This window comes from Diaporthe batatas (genome assembly GCF_019321695.1).
Source record: "Diaporthe batatas strain CRI 302-4 chromosome Unknown Contig00012, whole genome shotgun sequence".
Classification (NCBI taxonomy): Eukaryota; Fungi; Ascomycota; class Sordariomycetes; order Diaporthales; family Diaporthaceae; genus Diaporthe; species Diaporthe batatas.
The window spans coordinates 126108-145707 of record NW_025408559.1 but is presented as its reverse complement, the minus strand read 5'-3'; the positions used below and the strand labels follow the sequence as shown (position 1 = coordinate 145707).

General features: G+C 24.6%; 2 protein-coding genes across 2 annotated transcripts; one reads left to right on the top strand and one right to left on the bottom strand.

Moving 5' to 3' along the window:
• Positions 1-14887: 14887 nt before the first annotated feature.
• KVR01_010002 (uncharacterized protein) lies at positions 14888-15507 on the bottom strand (the record flags this gene model as incomplete). The annotated part of the gene is made up of 3 exons (XM_044790171.1): positions 14888-15201; positions 15274-15414; positions 15489-15507. 3 exons carry the CDS (start codon positions 15505-15507, stop codon positions 14888-14890), a joined length of 474 nt encoding a protein of 157 aa, XP_044641250.1.
• Positions 15508-16202: 695 nt separating this feature from the next.
• Positions 16203-17871, top strand: KVR01_009765 (uncharacterized protein; the record flags this gene model as incomplete). The annotated part of the gene is made up of 3 exons (XM_044794452.1): positions 16203-16376; positions 16652-16738; positions 16819-17871. The coding sequence occupies 3 exons, from the start codon at positions 16203-16205 to the stop codon at positions 17869-17871; spliced, it is 1314 nt and encodes a 437-aa protein (XP_044641013.1).
• Positions 17872-19600: the final 1729 nt, after the last annotated feature.

The following is a 19600-nucleotide window of genomic DNA, read 5'->3' as shown; positions in this document are numbered from 1 at the left end:
ATTTATATAAAAGAAAAGTTAGTATAAATAATTAATAAAATAGTTAGTAGTTTTAAATAATTAATAATTTTATTTAAAGTAGTTAATATTATACTACCTATATTAAATCTATTTACTATTTTATAAATCTCTAAAATAAAAATACTTCTAATAATATACTTATATTTAATAAAAGACTAGTAAATAATATTACCTTTAAACTACTACTTTATATTCTTAATTTTAATTTTATTAATAAATATAATTATAAAGTTAATTTATAAGTTAAAATTATTATTATTAATAAATAATCTATTAATAAATTATTAACTTAATAATTTTTAAGTTAATAGAAATAAAGTATAGTCTATATTTAAGGTTATTAATTTATTAGTTAAAATATTTATTAAGCTTCTAATAGTCTACCTTATTTAAATTATAAATTTAAGTAATAATTAAAATTAAATATAGCTTTAAGTTAATAAATAAAAGTTAAATAAATAGTTTATATATATTACTTAGTATACTTTTATACCTTATCCTTTACCTTAATATTTATAGTTTTAAGCTTATTATTTTATTTCTTTTACTTTATATAAATATTATTCCTATTAATTAAAAGTAGAGTATTATTAAAGGAAAAGGAATTATTTAAAGTTAAATATTCTTTAAGCTTATAATAAAATCTCTACTCCTTAATCTTCTTAATAGACATCTAAAAGAAAGCCTTAATAATTAAAGTTAAGGTATTATTAGTCTAGAAAGTAGTAATTTTAAAGCAGTCCTTATTATATTAAAGTCTAATAATTAGGAGATAAGGATTAAATATAAAGACTTCTATACTAAATATATTAATATAATATCTATAATATATTATATACTAATAAAATCTAAACTTAAATATACTATATTAAAATAGTATAACCCTTATAATTATACTTTTAAAATACTTATAATAAATTTCTTTTAATAATTTAACTAAAATAATATATTTAAAGGCTAATTTAAACTATAAATATACTTAAATAATATTTTAAAACTTAATCTATATAATATAAAGTAACATTAATATAAATATAATTATAAATAACAAGTATTAACTAACTTTTAAATAGCTAAAAACTATATTAAAATAAACTTCTTATTAACATCCTTATATCCTTAAAAACTATATAAGATTTTTATATAACTTCTTACCCTTACCCTTAATTTTATATATAAGTTATACCTTAAAAATATAAATACTATTATACTTCTTAGAATTATATATTAAATATAAATATATTATAGCTAATTAAATTTATAATTTCCTTTTATTAAATACTTTAAATAGTTTATTAAAAGTAAAAATAACTCTATTAGCTTATAATTTTAAAGCTAATTTATAATTATTTTTCTTTTTTATATAAGAAATATATTAATAAGTTAAATTTTTAGCTTATTTTTAAAACTAAAGGGATATTTATATTTATAAAGTTAAGGTTAAGTAGTAATTTAAATAAAAGATTTAAATATAATTAAGTTATTATTAAAAGTATTATTAAAGTTAAAATTAAAATTATAATAATACTCTTAAACTTAAATAAAATAAAATATAATAGGTTTATTAAAAGATTAAAAGTTATATTATAGCTATTAATAATAAGTAGTTTATAAAATTCTTATTAACCTTCCTTTTATACTATACCTAAACATTACTTTATAATAATAGGAAAAGAATATTAGTTATATTAAGTTTATTATATATATTTAAAGCATTATTAACTTTTATTTAGTATTAATAATATAAATAGCATTTATAACCTTCTAAATAGCCTCTACTTATTTAAATATAAATAATATAGGAAAAGAGTTAATATTAATTTAAAAATATACTTTAAAAATAAATAAAGTTAAAATTAAACTATTAAAGCTAATAATATTATTTATAACCTTAAAGCTTATTTAAAAATAGCTTTTAAAAATAAATTTTAAATAATTTTATAAAAGAATATTAAAAGTATAATATAATATTATATAATAATATTTAACTTTACTAATTAACTAATATACCTTAATTAAAATTTACTTATAAATAATACTTAATATTTAAACTATAATATAAAATTTAAAAATATAAAATTTATACTTATATTATACTAAATATAATTTAATAACCCTAAATATATATTAATTTAAACTATATAAAAGCCTCCTATATCTTTTATTAATAATAATAGTAGAAAGTATCCTACTTTAAATAATATAATAACATCTATAATATATAATATAAATAATCTAACTAGATAAAGGACATTCACTATAAACTTATAGTTAAAATTATAATTATTTATTAGGTTGAATTTAAAACATTTTAACATAAATATATGCATCTAGCACTAATAGTAGAAATAAGAAATCACTTCTAATATAGTTATATCCACTATATATCTTATATTCATAAAAAAATATTAAAAATATTTAATAAAAGAATATCTAAAGTATTAATATAGACATTAAAGTTTAATCTTAATAAAAACAAGTTAGTTAATATATTAATTATTAATCTAATAAAAGAAAAACTATAAGTATCCTTATTTCTATATAATAAAGAAAGTCTTCTTTATACTATCATCATTCTATTATACCACCTCATCTATTATATTTTAAAGGAAAATCATTAGTTTAGTTATATCCTAAATATAAAGTAGGAAGGGTATTAATACATCAACTATATAAAATATTATAATTCTAATAAAAGTTAATATAAATAGTAATTTAAAGGAATATATCACACCACTTAATCTAAAATAAATACTTACTTCACTAACATATAATATATCTAATATAAGTAAAGTATTATTACAATATAAAGCAAAGTACTAATTATATCTAGTAGTAAAGTAAACTATAATATTAATATTAAAAGAATACCTTAAAATACTTTATATAAATATCATCCTTCTAATATAAATATTAAAGCTAAAGTACCTTTATTATAAGTTATTATTATAATAAAAGGGTTAACTAAATAAAAATACTTAATCTATTAAATATAAAATATAGACTTAATTAAAATTATTATTAAATTTAATATTAAGTTAAGTATCTTCTATATCTAGTCCTTTAAAGTTAGTAAGGAACATTATATAATCTACATTTATAAGTTCTTTATCCTCATTCTCCTATACTATAAAGTATATTAATTAGAAGTATTATTATTCATTAAAAGAATATTATATAGACTAATATCCTTCCTTACCGCACATAAAATATCTCTTCTAATAAAAATCATTCTATAAAAACATACCTCTATAATTACTATAACCTCTATAGTTACTATAACCACCACAATTACCAAACCTAGCATTCTAACTACTATAAAAGTTCTATTAAAAATTACTATAAAAATTACCTCTACCATAAAATCCACTATAATATCCACTATAAAAATTACTACTATTATACTTTTAATTTATAAAATATTAGTCTTTTTCATTAAGCTTAATTCTATTTATAATAAACATATAATTTATAAATTATTATAATTAGTAAGCCTATAATAAAGTATATAAGCTAAAGTATAAAGCTTTAACTAATATTAAAGATTTATAAAGTACTATAATAAATTTTAATATACCTTTAACTATATATAAAACGTTATCTTTAATAGATTAATTACTATAATAACTAAAAGTTTAATAATATATATTTAGCTTATTAATTAATAGTTATAATACTTTAACCTCTAACTTATTAAAATTTTTTTAATATAAACTAATAAAGGTTAATATATTCCAGTTAGTAAAATAGTTCTAATAAATAGTATTATTATTAAAATGTAGTTTTACTTTAAAATAAGCTATTTAAAATAAATTAATTTATTCAATATTATTATTAGTACGAGTTATTACATATATATATATAAAGAGTGGTTTTTAGTTAATTAAGTTAAATTATATAAAAGGAAGGAAGCTAGGCCTAAAGGGCTAGTAATAAGTCCCTCACTATAGTTTACCAACTAAAATTATATAACCTAAACTATCTACTAGTTATAATTACCTTTATTCCTATACTAATAGTCTTTTATTAAATGGTTAGGTAATTACTTTAAAAATCTAATTTCCTCTAACTCTTTTAAGTTAAGTTAAATTTAAACCTTTATCTTTCCTTAATTTACAATAATAGAGTAACTCCCTCTACTATAATACCATTAAATAAAGGTATATATAAAGTACTATTACTATTATTAAGGAGGCCTAATCCATATATTTTAATTTTAATTACTACTTTAGAAAGTTAGAATAAATATATTATTTTATATATATAAATCTCTTAATCCTAATAAGATTATTTATTTTAAATTTTAAATTTAAGTATATAAGCAACTACTTTTAAATGCATATATAGGCTTATATTCTTATTATTTATAAAATAATATAAATAAATAAGAATTTAAACCTTTATAGACCTTTATAAACTTTTACAACTTTAACCCTAATATTATAAATTATTTAATAAAAATAAAAGCTTAACTATTTATAATTCTTTTAAAATAAAAGCTTATTATAATATTATTATATAGTTATTATATTATTATTATATTATTATTATTAATTATATTATAATATAATACTTTTAAATAAATTAATAATATAGGTATTATAATTATAAAATTTAGCTAAGGATACTCATTATATATAAACTAGTAATTTAAGTGTTTATATAATAATAAATAATATATATACTTTTAACCTTATTAGTATAAACTATTAGTTTAAATATTAGCTATAAAGTTTACTTTTAAGAGGAATTTAAAGCTAATTATAGGCCTATTATATAGTTTATAGATTATTAAATATAGGTAACTTATAAAATATAGATTTAAACTTTTACTAATTTATTTTATTATAACTCTATACCTTTATCTTTTATTAACTTTTTAATTATTATTCCTTATTTTTAATTTATAAGTTTAATTATTTTTAATATTCTATTTGTAAATTTTAGCAATTTTTTTTTTTTAGTCTTATTAAGGTAAATATTTTAATATATTAAGTACTATTAATGCTTAAAGTTTAATAGAATTTAACACCTTTTAATTAATATAACTCTATACTTAAAGTTACAACTTATTATTAAAGATAAGCTTTCTAATACTTTATTTAATATTACCTTTATTATTATATTTATTAGATTATCTTTATTATTAATTTAATAAATCTTATTAATTTCCCTTTACTTATATAATTAGTAAAATACTATTATATTAATTATTAATTATTTCTTTTAATTATACTAAGTTTAATAAAGCACTTATAAAGAGAATAAATTTATATAAATAATTATAGGAACTTATAGTAGTTCTAAGCGGTTTATAACTTTCCTAAATATAATAGAAAGTATAATACCTATATTAAAGCTATTAATTATACTATAAATCTTAAATATTAATATATTTTAAATAACCTTTTATACTTAATAAAAGACTAATAAATAATATTACCTATTATGTTCTAATAAGTATTATTTTTATTCTATTTTTATAAAAGTATAATTATAAAGCTAATTTATAAGCTAAAATCTATATTATTAACAAATAATTTATTTATAAAACTATAAACTTAACTTTAATAATATCTATTAATATAAATTAAAGTCTATAATTTAAATTATTAATTTATTATTATAAATGCTTATTTAACTTAATATAGTCTTTTAAATAAATCTTATAACTATACTACTATAAAGAAATTAAATATTACTTTTAGCTAGCAAATAAAAGCTAAGTATATTCTTTAAGTATATTATTTTATATACTTTTATATATAATTTAATACTTTAATATTAATTAGCTTTAACTTAATACTTTAATTCTTTTAATATATATAAATATTATTATTTTCTTAATAATATATAATTTATAAAAGTTAAAAAGTATATTAAATATTAATACTTATCCTAACTTATATTTAAAGGCTCTCTTAATTTTCTTTATTAAAAACTTTATAAATTTAAAAGTATTTAAGCTTAGGTATTATCCACCTATATTATTATAATATTAAAATTATTTTTTTATACTTTAATTTAATAATTAATAAATATAAATTATATATAAAAGTCTTTATATTAAAATCCTTAATATAATATCCTTAATATATAATAAACTAATAAACCCTAAATTTTATAATACTATAAAAGGCCTAATAATCCTTATAATAGTGCTTAAAGGGTACTTATATTAAATCTCCTTTAATAATTATACTAAAATAATTTTCTTTAATTTAAACTAAAACTATAAATATACTTAAATAATATCTTAAAGCATAACTACTATTTTAAAAAATAGATTAATATAGCTATAAATACTAATAAGAAGTATTAATTAACTCTTTATATTATTAGTAATTATATAAAAATACCTCTTTTCCTTATTCTTATACCCTTAAAAATAATTTAAAACTTTATATAGCTTAATATTCTTACCTTTAATTTTATATATAATATAAATATTAAAGATATAGATTCTACTATATTTCTTTTATTATATAACTTAAAAATGAAAATACTAACTTTAATTAGGTTTAAAATTTTTAATATATTTAATTCCTTAAAGGGTTACCTAATATATTAATTATATTATTTTATTAAAGTTTTAAAGTAAATATATAATTTTTTCTCCTTTTTATTATAAAGCTTATTAAAGTTTCTATAAAGATGTAAAATATTACCTTTAATTTATTTTTAATTTACATAATTGTCCTTATTATTATAATTAGGGTAGTAATAGTATTATCTAACCTTATATACTTCTTATAAAAGGTATTTATAAATATAGTATAGCTTCTAATTAATATATCTTATTAGCCTCTAATTTACTAATAATTATACTAGAAGGTTATTATTTAAAATCCTTATTATTATTTATAATATTATAAAAATACTTTTAAACTTATATAAATTGAAATATTATTAATTTATTAGAAAGGTTTAGTATTATATTATGCCTATTAATTGTAATTAACTTATATAAGCTTTATTAGCCTTTCTTTCCTTTAAATGTAAATATTACTTTAAAGTAGAATAAATAAGATATTAAATATATTTAGGCTGTTTTGGGTGTTTAATGTATTATTTATTTAGCATTTTATATTTATAAAATATAATACCTTTATTATCTTCTAAATAATAACTATTTTTATAAATATAAAAGGAATTAATAGTAAATTCTAATTAATTTAAAGGTATATTCCAAATATAAAAGTATAAGCACAAGTTTATTAAGTTTTATAATATTATTAATAACCTTAAATACTATTTATAAAATAAACTTTTATTAAAGGTTAAACTAAATTTATATAAAGTATTTTAAATATATATTAAAGAAAACTATAATACTATTTCACTTTATTAATTAATTAATAGGCTTTAATAAATACCTACTTATAAGTAATTCTATAATTTAAGTAGTATTTTAAATTCTATTAAAGTAAAGTTAGTTTTAATATTATAAACTAAATAATTTAATAATTTTAAATATATATTAATTTATATTAACCATAAAGCTTCCTATATATTCTTTATAAATAAAAATATAAAAAATATCTAGCTAAAAAAGTTACCAAATTAATAATATATAAAATAGAATATAAAAGATATATTATATTAACTATAATCTTATAATTAAAGTTATAATTATTTTATAAATTAAATTTAAACCTTCTTAGTGCTAAATTATAAAGTTAACAATAATAATAAAACTTAAAAATAACTTCTAAAATGAAAGGTTTAATAAAATATTTAATATTAAAAATAAATATAAAAGTTAATTAATAAAAAATATTTAAACTAATAATAAAGCTATTAAAGTTTAACCTTTATAAAAACATTTAATATTCATTAAATCTAATTTTACTAAAAACCAGGAATATTTCTACTTCTATATAATAAAAAACATCTACTCTAATTATCCTTATAGAGTATAAACAACTTTATTTATTATATTTTAAAAAAAATATAAAATATAATCATATCTTATATATATAGTAAGAATAAGGTAAGTATTTCTATAATATAAAACACTATTTTACCTATTAAGATCTTAATAAATATAATTCCTATAAAGATAAAGTAAGGGCTATTTTTAAACTTAATTATTACTTCACCCTTATATAAGCTATTAAGCGTTATAAAGAAATTAATCTTTTATAATATAAAAAACTAATTATAACTATTAATAGAAAATTCTATAGCTTTAATATCTAAAATAATCCCTTAAAAACATTTATATAAATACCTATTATTAAATATAAATACTTATAGGAAAAAAGTACTTATATTTAGTCTTCTATTAGGGACTGAATTAATAAAATAAAAGAAGGCCTAATCCATTAAAAATATTATATTTTTATAGTTAAAGCTTTAACCTTAAAAGTATTATATTTAACTATTGTTTTATAAGTTAATTAAGGAACCCTCCTTTTTATTTTTACCTTTATTATTAATATATAGGTCTTTTATATTAATAATAAATATTATATAATCTAAGTCTATTAGTTCCTCTTTTTTATTTATCTAAGTACTAAAATACTATTTATAGGCCCATTATTATTTCTTTAAGGTATATTTTATTAACTAATATCCTTCCTAATTACATATAAAGTAATATTTTTAATAAAAGTTCCCTTTATTAAGTTGATTATTATATTCAAATAGGTGATTACTATAGTTACTATTATAGCTATTAAATTTACTATAACTAAAAAACCTACTATTATTATTAAAGTTATTTATATATATATCAAAGTTTTTATAAAAGCTTTCTCTATTATAAAAGCCACCATATAAATAGTTTAAGCTATTACTATAATTAATATACCCTTTATAATAACACTAATTAAAAAAACTAATTTTCATTATTATAATCATAATTTTTTATAAAATATATAATAACTACTAAGTTATTAACTTTTATATATTTAAAAGCAGTATATAAGTTTATATAAAGTTATTTTATAAATTAAAAAGATTAAATAAAGCTATAATAAACTTAAATACCCCTTTATTATTTAAAGTATATTATTTTATATTTATAAGTTACTATACTTATAATATTTAAAAGCTTAGTTATAAATATTTAGTTTATTAAATAATAATTATAAAACCTATAATTAATTTTTATTAAAGTTCTTTTATTAAAGTTTTATAAAAATAAGTATATTTTAATTTATATAATAATTTTAATAGTTAGTATAATTATTAAAATAAATTTTTAATTTTAAATATATAATTTAAAATAAATTTATATATATAATATTTTATATATAATATATTTTATTCTTTTCTTAAAAATATAAAAATATTAGCTTAAATTATATTATACTAATATTTATATTCTTATAAATAATAAAAAAAAGTTGGGTTTTATCATTAAGAATATTATATAGGTCTTTAATATATATATCTTTATCTTTATATATTTTATTAAAGTTAGTAATAATATTAGTATCAATTAGGCTATTCCTTATTTCCTATAGTAAGAGTATGTAGTATGGGTTATACTACTCTTCCTTATTCTAAGAACCTTAGCCCTCACCACCTCTACCACCACCTAAAGGTCCTAAAAGTTCTAGAAGTCCTAGAGGTCCTAAAGGTCCTCCTCCACCTCCACCACTAAACGATCCTAGGAGACTAGGAGGTCCTAATAGTCCTCCTCCTCCACTGCCACCAGGCGGTTCTAGGGGATCTAATAAACCTAAAGGTCTTAAAGAGTTAGAAAGTCTAAAAGGACCTAAAAGTGAACCTAGTAGCTTTAAAGATCCAGAAAAAGGTATATATCCCTACCTTTATTTAATCTTTATAAAGCTATTTTTATTTATAATCCTAATATAATCTAAATTATAAATAGTTTTACTAATATAAATTATTTATTTATTTTTATTAATAAGAAAGTTCTTTAAAAGTAGAATAATTAATAAAATACCCTTAAGGTTACTAAATGTAATAATATTTAAAGCTTAATAATATCCAATATAAATACCCTTTATTTATATAATCTTTTTTATCTTCTTAAATAGTTCTTTATTAGTTTTATTAAATATATTTTTATTTTAATTATTAAAATTAAACTTAAATTTATAAAAGACTTTTTAATATTTAAGTTAATATATTCTCTTATATAGTATATAATCTATATATTAAGGTATCTCTTAAAAGACTTTTTATTAGGTTTTATTTCTAATTAGCTAAAAAGTAGATCTTAATATTAATATAATTAAAAATATATTATTTTAAATAAAATTAAAAAATAGAGCTATAGTGGCAACTTATATTAAGGTTTTATATAATATAAAATAAAAAAATAAATAGTAGTATAAAAAGGAAAAATAGGTAGGATATAATAAGGTATATATACGCTTAGTAAACTATATATAGTAATTAAGTATATTTAAAATGGTGGTTAATAAACTAGATAATTATATACTAAATACTACCTTAAAGATTGCTATAATATAGTAATTAAGTTAAAAGTAATAAATTTTAAATAAGTATTAAGTCTTTAATGGATTTATAACTTAAAAGTTATAGGTTAAAATAATGTTAAAAGAATAATTTAATCTAACTTTAAGGGCTTCTTTTTTATTCTTTATTAATTTAATAAAAACATATTTAATATAATTATAATTAAAATAAAGAGCTTATTTTTTTAATAAATATTAGGATTAATTTTAATTGTATATTAATAGTAATAATATTTTAACTACTAATTTATTTATTTATAAGTAGTAGGGGATTTAGTAATGGTAGTATTGTTAAAGGTGTGGTGGGTATAGAGAGAGAGAGAGTGGAAAAAGGGTGTGGGAGGGAAGAGTTGTTATTATAATTGCATTAATAGAGTGTAATTGCGTTTTACCTAGTGGTATAAGGGTAAATATAATGTATTCCAACCTTCTTTATAGTAATGAAATCTAGTAAATAGGTAAAAAAGGGGGAAGATTAGGTAGGGCTAAGCTTAATATTTAGTATTAACTTATTTATTAAAGTTAATTATTTAATAAAAGTAACTTATAGATTATATAAACTATATTTTCTATTTAAGTTATTATTTTAAATATTAATAAAGCTACTTAATAAGAAAAGATTATAGATTTTAAATCTTTAAAAATTACTATATTCTTTTTAAAGTACTTATTAGAAGTATAAGTAAGGAGTTATTAATAAGAGTTAAAGATGGATTTTAAATTTTTAAAGATTATTAAAGTCTTTTTAAGGTGTAATAAATATATATAATTTATTATATATTTTTAATTAATAGACTAATATTAATATTAATTATTATTATATTTTTTATTATAGTTGTTATAATTTTAATTAATAGATTAGTATTAACGCTAATTATTTTTATAATATTAGTATAATTACTTTACTTATTATAATAATTAACTATCTTTTTATATTTTATTATTTATAGTTATTTAAGGTAACTATTAATTAATATTAGTATGGATTATTATGTATGTATATATAAAGAGTAATTTTTAGTTGGTTAAGTTAGATTGTGTAAAAGGGAGGAAGCTAGGCTTAAAGGGCTAGTAATGAGTTCCTTATTATGGTTTACTAATTAGGGTTACGTGACCCAAACTATCTACTGGTTGTGATTGCCTCTATTCCTACAATTATATAAATAAAATATTTTAATAATACCCTTTAATATATATAGAAAAGCTATATAAAACTATATTAATTAAACATTTAAGTTCTTATATATATTAAAAAAGATAAAAACTTTATTATTAAATATATTATAAGCTTAACTAGAATATATTTTATTATTATAATAATACTTACTAATATTAGCTATTATATTTAATTCTAATAGCTTATTAAAATATTCTATTAATAGTAAAGTATAATATATTATTAAATTTATATTTTAAAACATCTTTAAAATAGCTATCCTTAAAGGATTTAAAATTAAAAAATAATAAAAATAAAGATAAAGATCTATTAAGTAGATTTCTTTTAAACCCTTTATTTTCTTTATTAGACTTATAATATAACTTATTATTATATCTATCTTTCTTCTTTTTATTATTCTTCCTATTCTTCTTCTTCTATTTATTATTATTAGATCCTAAACTACCATTTAGGTTATTATCTTTATATTATAACGATTTTATTCTATATTTATTATATATCCTACTTTTACCTTTCTTACTTCCTATAAATACCTCCTTATCTTTATCTTTATTTTTATTCTTATCTTTCCTTCTTAAATCCTTAATAATAATAATCTTATCTTTAAATTTAAAAGCTATTCTTTTTTAAATTAAATTGTAATAAAATAGAACTTTATTTAGTTTATAAGTCTCTTTAAGTTAATTATTAAACTATTTTAATATCCCCTTTAACTTAATAAAGAAGTTTAATATAAATAAGTTCTAATAAGTCTTTAAACTAATCTATATACCTTTAATATATAAAATTATTTTTAATTTTAAGAAAAGTTCTTATTAATAATTATAAATATTTTTTAATTCATTTATTAAAATCCTCTATAAATATTTTATATAACTCCTTAATATTAAAGTATTTATATACCTATAAGTACTATATAATATATATATTAATTTATATTATACTAAATTTCTCATTCTCTAATAAATTTATATTCTATAACTTAAAGTTAATATTATATATATAAATTACTTTAAGGTATATTTTATTTTATATTTTAATAAATAATAATATTAATTATAATAATAAATCTAGTAGATCTTTAAAGAGAGTTATTATAAGTAATCTTTAAAATAGTAAGGGGTTAATTATAAAGGAATAGATATATTAATAAAATTATATCGTCTTAAAGGTTAAATATAATTAATTTAAGGAACTAATAATTCCTATTAATAGAATATAAAAGAGTATTTACTATAATATTAATTTAAAGGTATATATAAATATATTAAAGAACTTATTAATTAAAAATAAATAAAGAGTCTAATACTTAATAAAGTTAACTTATAAGGTTTAAAGTATTATTAAAATATAAAAAAGGGCTTAATAATAGGGTAAACAAAGAAGTTTAAAGTTTTAATAAAGTTCTTATTTATATAAAGTATAATAAACACTTATAAAAGGTAATTTTAAATAGTAACATTAAACTAAATACTAAATATTTAAAAGGTTACCTAAGTTTTATATCTAGTAATTACTAAAATATTTATAAAAAAGTTAATTCTTCTAAATAGGTTATATAATTTTATCCTATTAGTTAAAGATAATTATACTAAATAGATTATATAAATTAAATAGAATCTAATAGCCTTAATATAATTACTTTTTAAATAGTTAAGCTATAAAGTAATAAACTATCTTATTAACCTAACTATTTATAATCACCCTTATAACCACTAATTAATATTAGCTAGACTTATATATATAAGGGTAGAAGAAGTGATATTAAATATAGTTAATTACTAGTAACTAACTATTAGAGGGTTATTTAAAGGGCCTATATAGGTAAATACCTTCCTTATTAACTAAGCCTAATAAAGGACTGTCACAACTACCATACTTATAACCTATAGTAAAAGAAGGCTTAAATTATCTATGAAGAATTATTGATTTAAAACTAGAGTTGCTTAAGGAATAGTATAGGGGAGGTAGCGAAGCTGCAATTCCGCGTCTCGAGAGGTATAGAGGCCGCTTAGGCTAATAAGATAAGTAGAGTGCACGGACCCACTGGTTGGTCCTGCGGGCGTTCAGCCCATAGCCCTAACACTTATATAAAACTATATACTTAACTAAGATTCTTTAAATTTTTAGTACTTTAAGTATAAGCCCCTTCTACACCCTTTCTAACACCCCTTCTAGCACACCTTCTAGCACACCTTCTAGCACACCTTCTAGCACACCTTCTAGTACACCTTCTAAGCTACACACATTTAGGTACTAACTAAGTATTTAAATATAAAGACTATACTCTTTCTAACCTTCTAGCACCCCTTCTAACCTTTTAATACTCTAGACTTCTAGCCTTCTAATGTTTACTTTATATTTAAATACTTAGTTAGTACTTAAATATATATAGCTTAGAAGGTATGTTAGAAGGTGTGCTAGAAGGTGTGTTAGAAAGGGTTGTTTATACTTAAAGTATTGAAAATTAAAGAAGAAAATCGTTCTATAAAGTCTCTTTATATTAATTTAAAAAGTATTTATAAATATAAAGAAGTTATTAAGAAAAATAAGTATTAAGTAAGTTTATAAAAATTATTAAATAGGTAGTTATAAAAGTTAAATAAATAGATATTAATTTATATATTATTTATATTAAATATTAATATTTTTTAAAAATAAAAATATATTTTTATATAAATATAATTATAATTATTAATAATTATTCTTTTATAATATTATTAAAATTTAAAATTTAAAATAATATATATAATAATAAAATATAATAATTTTATTTAAAAACTATAATATAATTAAAATTAAATAATAAGTATATTTTAATAATAAATACTAATTATATTTAACTATAAAGCCTTAAAAAATAAGTATATAAATCTTTAATATCTTTATTTAATTTCTAACTACTAAAATAATTACTTAGGTAGACCTAATAACTATTAGTTTAACAGACCGCTTAGCTAAAGGACTTCAATAATAAATTTAAACAATTAGTATTCCAGCAGTCATGAGGCTTTTACATCATAGCTGCTAATCAAATGCCTTAGACCTTTAGCCTTCATTGTCTAAAAACTAGGACTGCGGGAATCAAAATAAAACATAACGCAAAATCTTGTCTTCTTGAGACTCAGTGAATTAATTTGCCTCAAAGCCCAACGTAATGCAGAAATGAAAGCAAACAAATGGTGCGGTTAGTGGATCAGTAGCATGTTTACTCCTGAAGGTATCCACAAGCTTAGGCCACAGAGTTGTGGCCGTCGTCAGTCTCAGCCTTGCCCTTGATGACATGCTCGTCCCCATCCTCCTCCTCGTCATTGTCCTGGCACACCTTTCTCTTCTTAGCAGTGCCATGAGAGGCCTTCCCCTTGCCGGCTTTCTCCAGGGGCGCATCCTCGTCAGAAGCAGGGCGCTTTCTGGTCTTAGCCTTGGCCTTGCTGGATGCAGGAGTTTTGGCAATTGTAGGGCCAGCATTGGTGTTGCCGCCATCCCCCGAGTTGTCTGGGTGTCGCTCCTTGAAGGCCTTCAGGATCGTCTTGGACCAATGCTGGGCTGTGGAGAGTGGAGTTAGTTCTGAGTTGACCAAGAGCGTAGGTGGAAGAACACGAGTGCCCAGGTGCTTACACATGGCGCCGATGGTAAAGGTGTAACCCCAGCCATTCATCATCTTCTCAACCTCCTTCCAATCTGGCTTGATGGTTCCGCTGCCATCGCCAGTTGACATCAGCATGGCAAAAAGGAGATCCTTCTGAGAGGCATCATCCCCTAAAGAACACATCAGTATTGATCATAGCAAGTACTTCCTGTTACTGTAGAGTGGATGGGGATACAAAACATACACTTCTTGTTGGTGCTCATGGTGGCGGGGTGATGGGGAGGATGTTTAGGAAAAAGTTGTGTGTGTGTGTGTGTGTGTGTGTGTGTGTGTGTGTGTGTGTGTGGAAGTTGGTGGTGGGGCAAGGTTGAGTGAGTTGATGGCTTTGGGGGGATAGACCCATTAGCCCCTGCTTCTGAATTGCCTACCTGCCCTCCTGCCCTCGTGCCCTCCTACTTCTCAATCACATACATCTTGAACTACCTACCTAGGTAGGTATTTCATGCCAGCCTTCTACCCCCAGACCTCATACCAACCTCCAAATTTCCACCTCTCGACCTGCTCCCGCTTGACCTGCTGCATGAGACTGTACTGTTCCTAGGTAAGTGCATGTACCCATTGGATAGAAATTCACTTTCAAGCAGCAGGCAACCCTCTACTCCATTAATCTAATCCCAGAAACGCGCCCTTCCATCCACTGCCACCATCTAAAAATGAGACCACCAGGCCACTGTGCCTGATCGCTTCTTCTTTGTCCCTTCCTCGCTTACAATCACCACAATTCGGACCTCGACTAAACACCTTAGCAGCTTTCGCACTTGAAGTCTTTGTCCGACTCTGACCCAATCATTTTAGCAGGCTCTGTTCCCTCAAGCTTCATTGTGAGTGAGTCACAGGCAAGCGTAACTGTTATGGACTTCATACACCCGCATGCTGAACCTCTCCTTCAGTCTCAATCATGCCTGTTCACGGAGGCAACATCACCCCCAGCCCATCCTCCAAGGATGATGGCATCAACAAAGGTGGCACCAAAGACGGCAGTCCCAAGACTCCTACCAATGTCAAGAGTGACAAGAAGAAACTCGCTCAGATTGAGTTGACTCCAACTGAGTCCCTGCTCTTTTTCAACATGGTCCGATTCAATGGCGTAAGCAGCTTCCCTCGTGATATCTGAACCCCCTTCATTTTCTCCCATCTTTACCTTGGTTCCCAAAGGTCTTGCCATGCTACAGGCTTGGGCACAGGCTTTGGCCATGCTGAGGCCACAGCTTTCCCACATTCATGTGTGACTACTTCGATTGGCGCTCTGGTCAGCTAACTTCCCTCCAGAATCAGTAAGCAACTGCTTTGTGCTCTTCATACCAACATCAATCCTATTTTTGAGCACATCACGCCCCTCATAACAAGCCATTAACCAGTCTCCCTCTTAGTGCATCTGTGGATTGGGCTGCTGTAGCAGTTCATTCCAACTTGAAGAATGCAGCGTCTGCTAAGGTAAGGGCACAGTAAATATCGCATTTATCCTACACGATCCCAGGCTTAACTTCATGAAACAACAGGTTCGATTCCGTCAGATACTCAAAAAGCACGGCCTAATGGACCACGCCCCCGAGACTCCGAGATCTCAGGCTCAGAAGCGAAAGGCGGCAATGAAATCTCAAGAGAGTGTGGATGATGATGAGGAGGATGTCGACTCCTCCTATAATCCCGGCCCTGGAATCGCAAATGCAGATGGGCGGAAGCGATCTACTGTCCGTGCCGCTAGTAGCCGCGCGAAGAGGACCAAGGGAAGGCTCAGATCCGAACAGGATCAGGACGACAAGGACGTAGCTGTGAACAGTGTCGGCGCCGCTCCTTCCCCGGCATCAAAGCTTCACAGCAAATCTGAGATCAAGTTTGAGGGAAAGACTGGGTCCGAGCCGGGCAGTGACAGTGGCGTCGCACTGCTCAACGACGATGGCATTGCAGATGCTATCGACGGCGCTACAAGCGCAAGCCCTTATGAGCCGAGCCACGGTCAGGAACCCTCACCACAAGCTTTAGGCACTGGTGCGGCCTATCTCTCGGATCTCGGCTATCACCAGAGCGGTCTACTAGCTCATATGGATGACCCCCAGGCCACAGAGCTCCTCCATCCCGGTATGGTTCCAATTGCTGCCGACGGGCTTTTCGGTTTTGAGCAGCGGTTGAGCCCCGGTCAGGTGGCGGATTTGCAGGCAAGTCATGATTCCCAGGTACAGCGCTCTCAGCTCTCTCGCCTCCAGGCTCCGCAAATGCTCCGCTACCAGACGACGTCCGTCATGCCTGGCGACAACCTCCCCTTTGGTTACCTTGGCCCTACGCAGTTCAACCAGCACTTTCCAATTGGCGCCTATAATGGGGTTCCTTTCTTCGATCAACCACAGCTCAGCCATGGTGTTGGGTATGGCTATCTGGATGAAGAGAGCCTTCAAGGCGGGCTCGATGGGCAGCACGAATGGATGGTCGATGACGTCAAAATCAAGAGAGAGGGCACACCAGAGAGCGAAGGACCGGCTGAGGCTAAGTGGCAGCCTGAGTGTGGGGATGAGGTCAAACAAGACGGCGAGCCCTCGCTCGAGGAGATCCGAGGCGCCACCTATCACTGATGGAGGCGGCCTAGCTTGGTAAAAAAGAGGCTTCTTTTTCCATACAAGATCCTTCAAGACTGAAATTTCCTTTGAAGAATGGACCAGTTCCCTTTGCAACAGGAAATCGCAGATCGAGGAGGACGATTGGAAACTGTTGATAAATGCTACAGCGGAGCCAACCGTGGTATCACAAGAGCGCCGGGGGTGTTGGGGGCTTTGTGGTTGAGATGAGTCTTCAGGGTCGCACTGCCTTGACGACGTAGTTCCGTTGCGATGCATAGTTGGATGGGCGAGGGTTTTAGAAGGGGAAAGGCAACTCTTTCCCTATTGAATCTTCCTTGCGCTTCCCTTACCTTCAATAATGATTCGAGAGATAGCCACGTTCCAGATTAAAGATAATCATGACGCTGTATCCATAAGTGCTTAGTGGCCCCCTGGGCTGCATTGCTTTAGACGAGGAACTATGACGGCGTAATAGTCCGAGGAAAATTGCCTGAAACACTTGCCAGTAGATGTTATGATAAGGAGTCACGAAAGTCAAAAACTATAAACTGACACAGATGTGAAAATATTTGTGCTGACTGCTTCCTAGGTCCCGTTGGAGGAGACATCAAAAGTGTCTAAGTGCACATGTGCTCACATACACCCATGGATTGACCAAACATTGAAACTCGTCGAAATTACTTCATGTTCCGAGCTTTGATGTTCCGAGCTTTGGTGGCGGCCTTCCGTGGTTTGATCTCTTGAGCAATGAAGTCCCCATGGAAACACCGTAAATAGAATAATCTCATCTAGAAAATACGGTAGAAATGTTTCCATCAGGTCAATATCACTTTATCGGGTCAAGTTAAGTAAGTCGTGTGCATCTAGTAATCTCTTCTCCTTTTCCACTTTTTGGTACATTTCACTTCATAATGATAAACAAAGTATTTGATATGGGATGGAATTGTCGTCTTTTCTTGGACCTGATACACTATCTCATTGGGCACATGTAATAGCGCTCAAAGTCACGTTTCCTAAATGATTTTCATGACCACGACACCGTAAAAAGAACAACGATGTCTTGGACCAAATTTGCCTTGGGCGCCAGATTCGAATGTGCTGATGCGAGTAACCATTGCTAACTAATTATTTCGGACTTTCGGCTAATCATACCTTATCACAGATTGGAGAGCGTGACCATTCGAAGCCAATACAGTCTTGGGTCTAGTAGTACATCGTTTAAGGCACGGGTACAACCAGCAATCTTGAAAGCTCCGCAGACGAAGCGCTAAGCAAATGGCACTCAGAAAGACTCGCAGGGTTTTCATAGAAGACTTCTGGTTCAGCACCGCAGACCTTTTGTGCGCTTTTCGCATACAAATTGACATCCAGAGAAATGGTAGTAAAGGAAAACACCTGCGTGAGTCCTTATAAGACGTGCCTGGTTTCTCCCGCGGCACTACAAATGTAAGTCCTTGACGTAACAGACGCAATGCACGTGTATTCTACAGCAACTTTTACAATCTTCTATTGATTTTAAGCACGTACACAACCGTCCCAAGGCTGAACCACCCAGACACGGATATCTTAAGTTACCAACAATCTTGTTGGCATCAATGATGATGGTACACAACCTGAGATTTGGACCTGGCTGCTGCTCATGTTGAAATTGAAAACGCGAGTGTATCAATAACAAAAACGAGACTGCCGTCTCCTCCACTTACTTGAAAGCAATCCATCATTGAGATGTGTGTATTTTTTGACC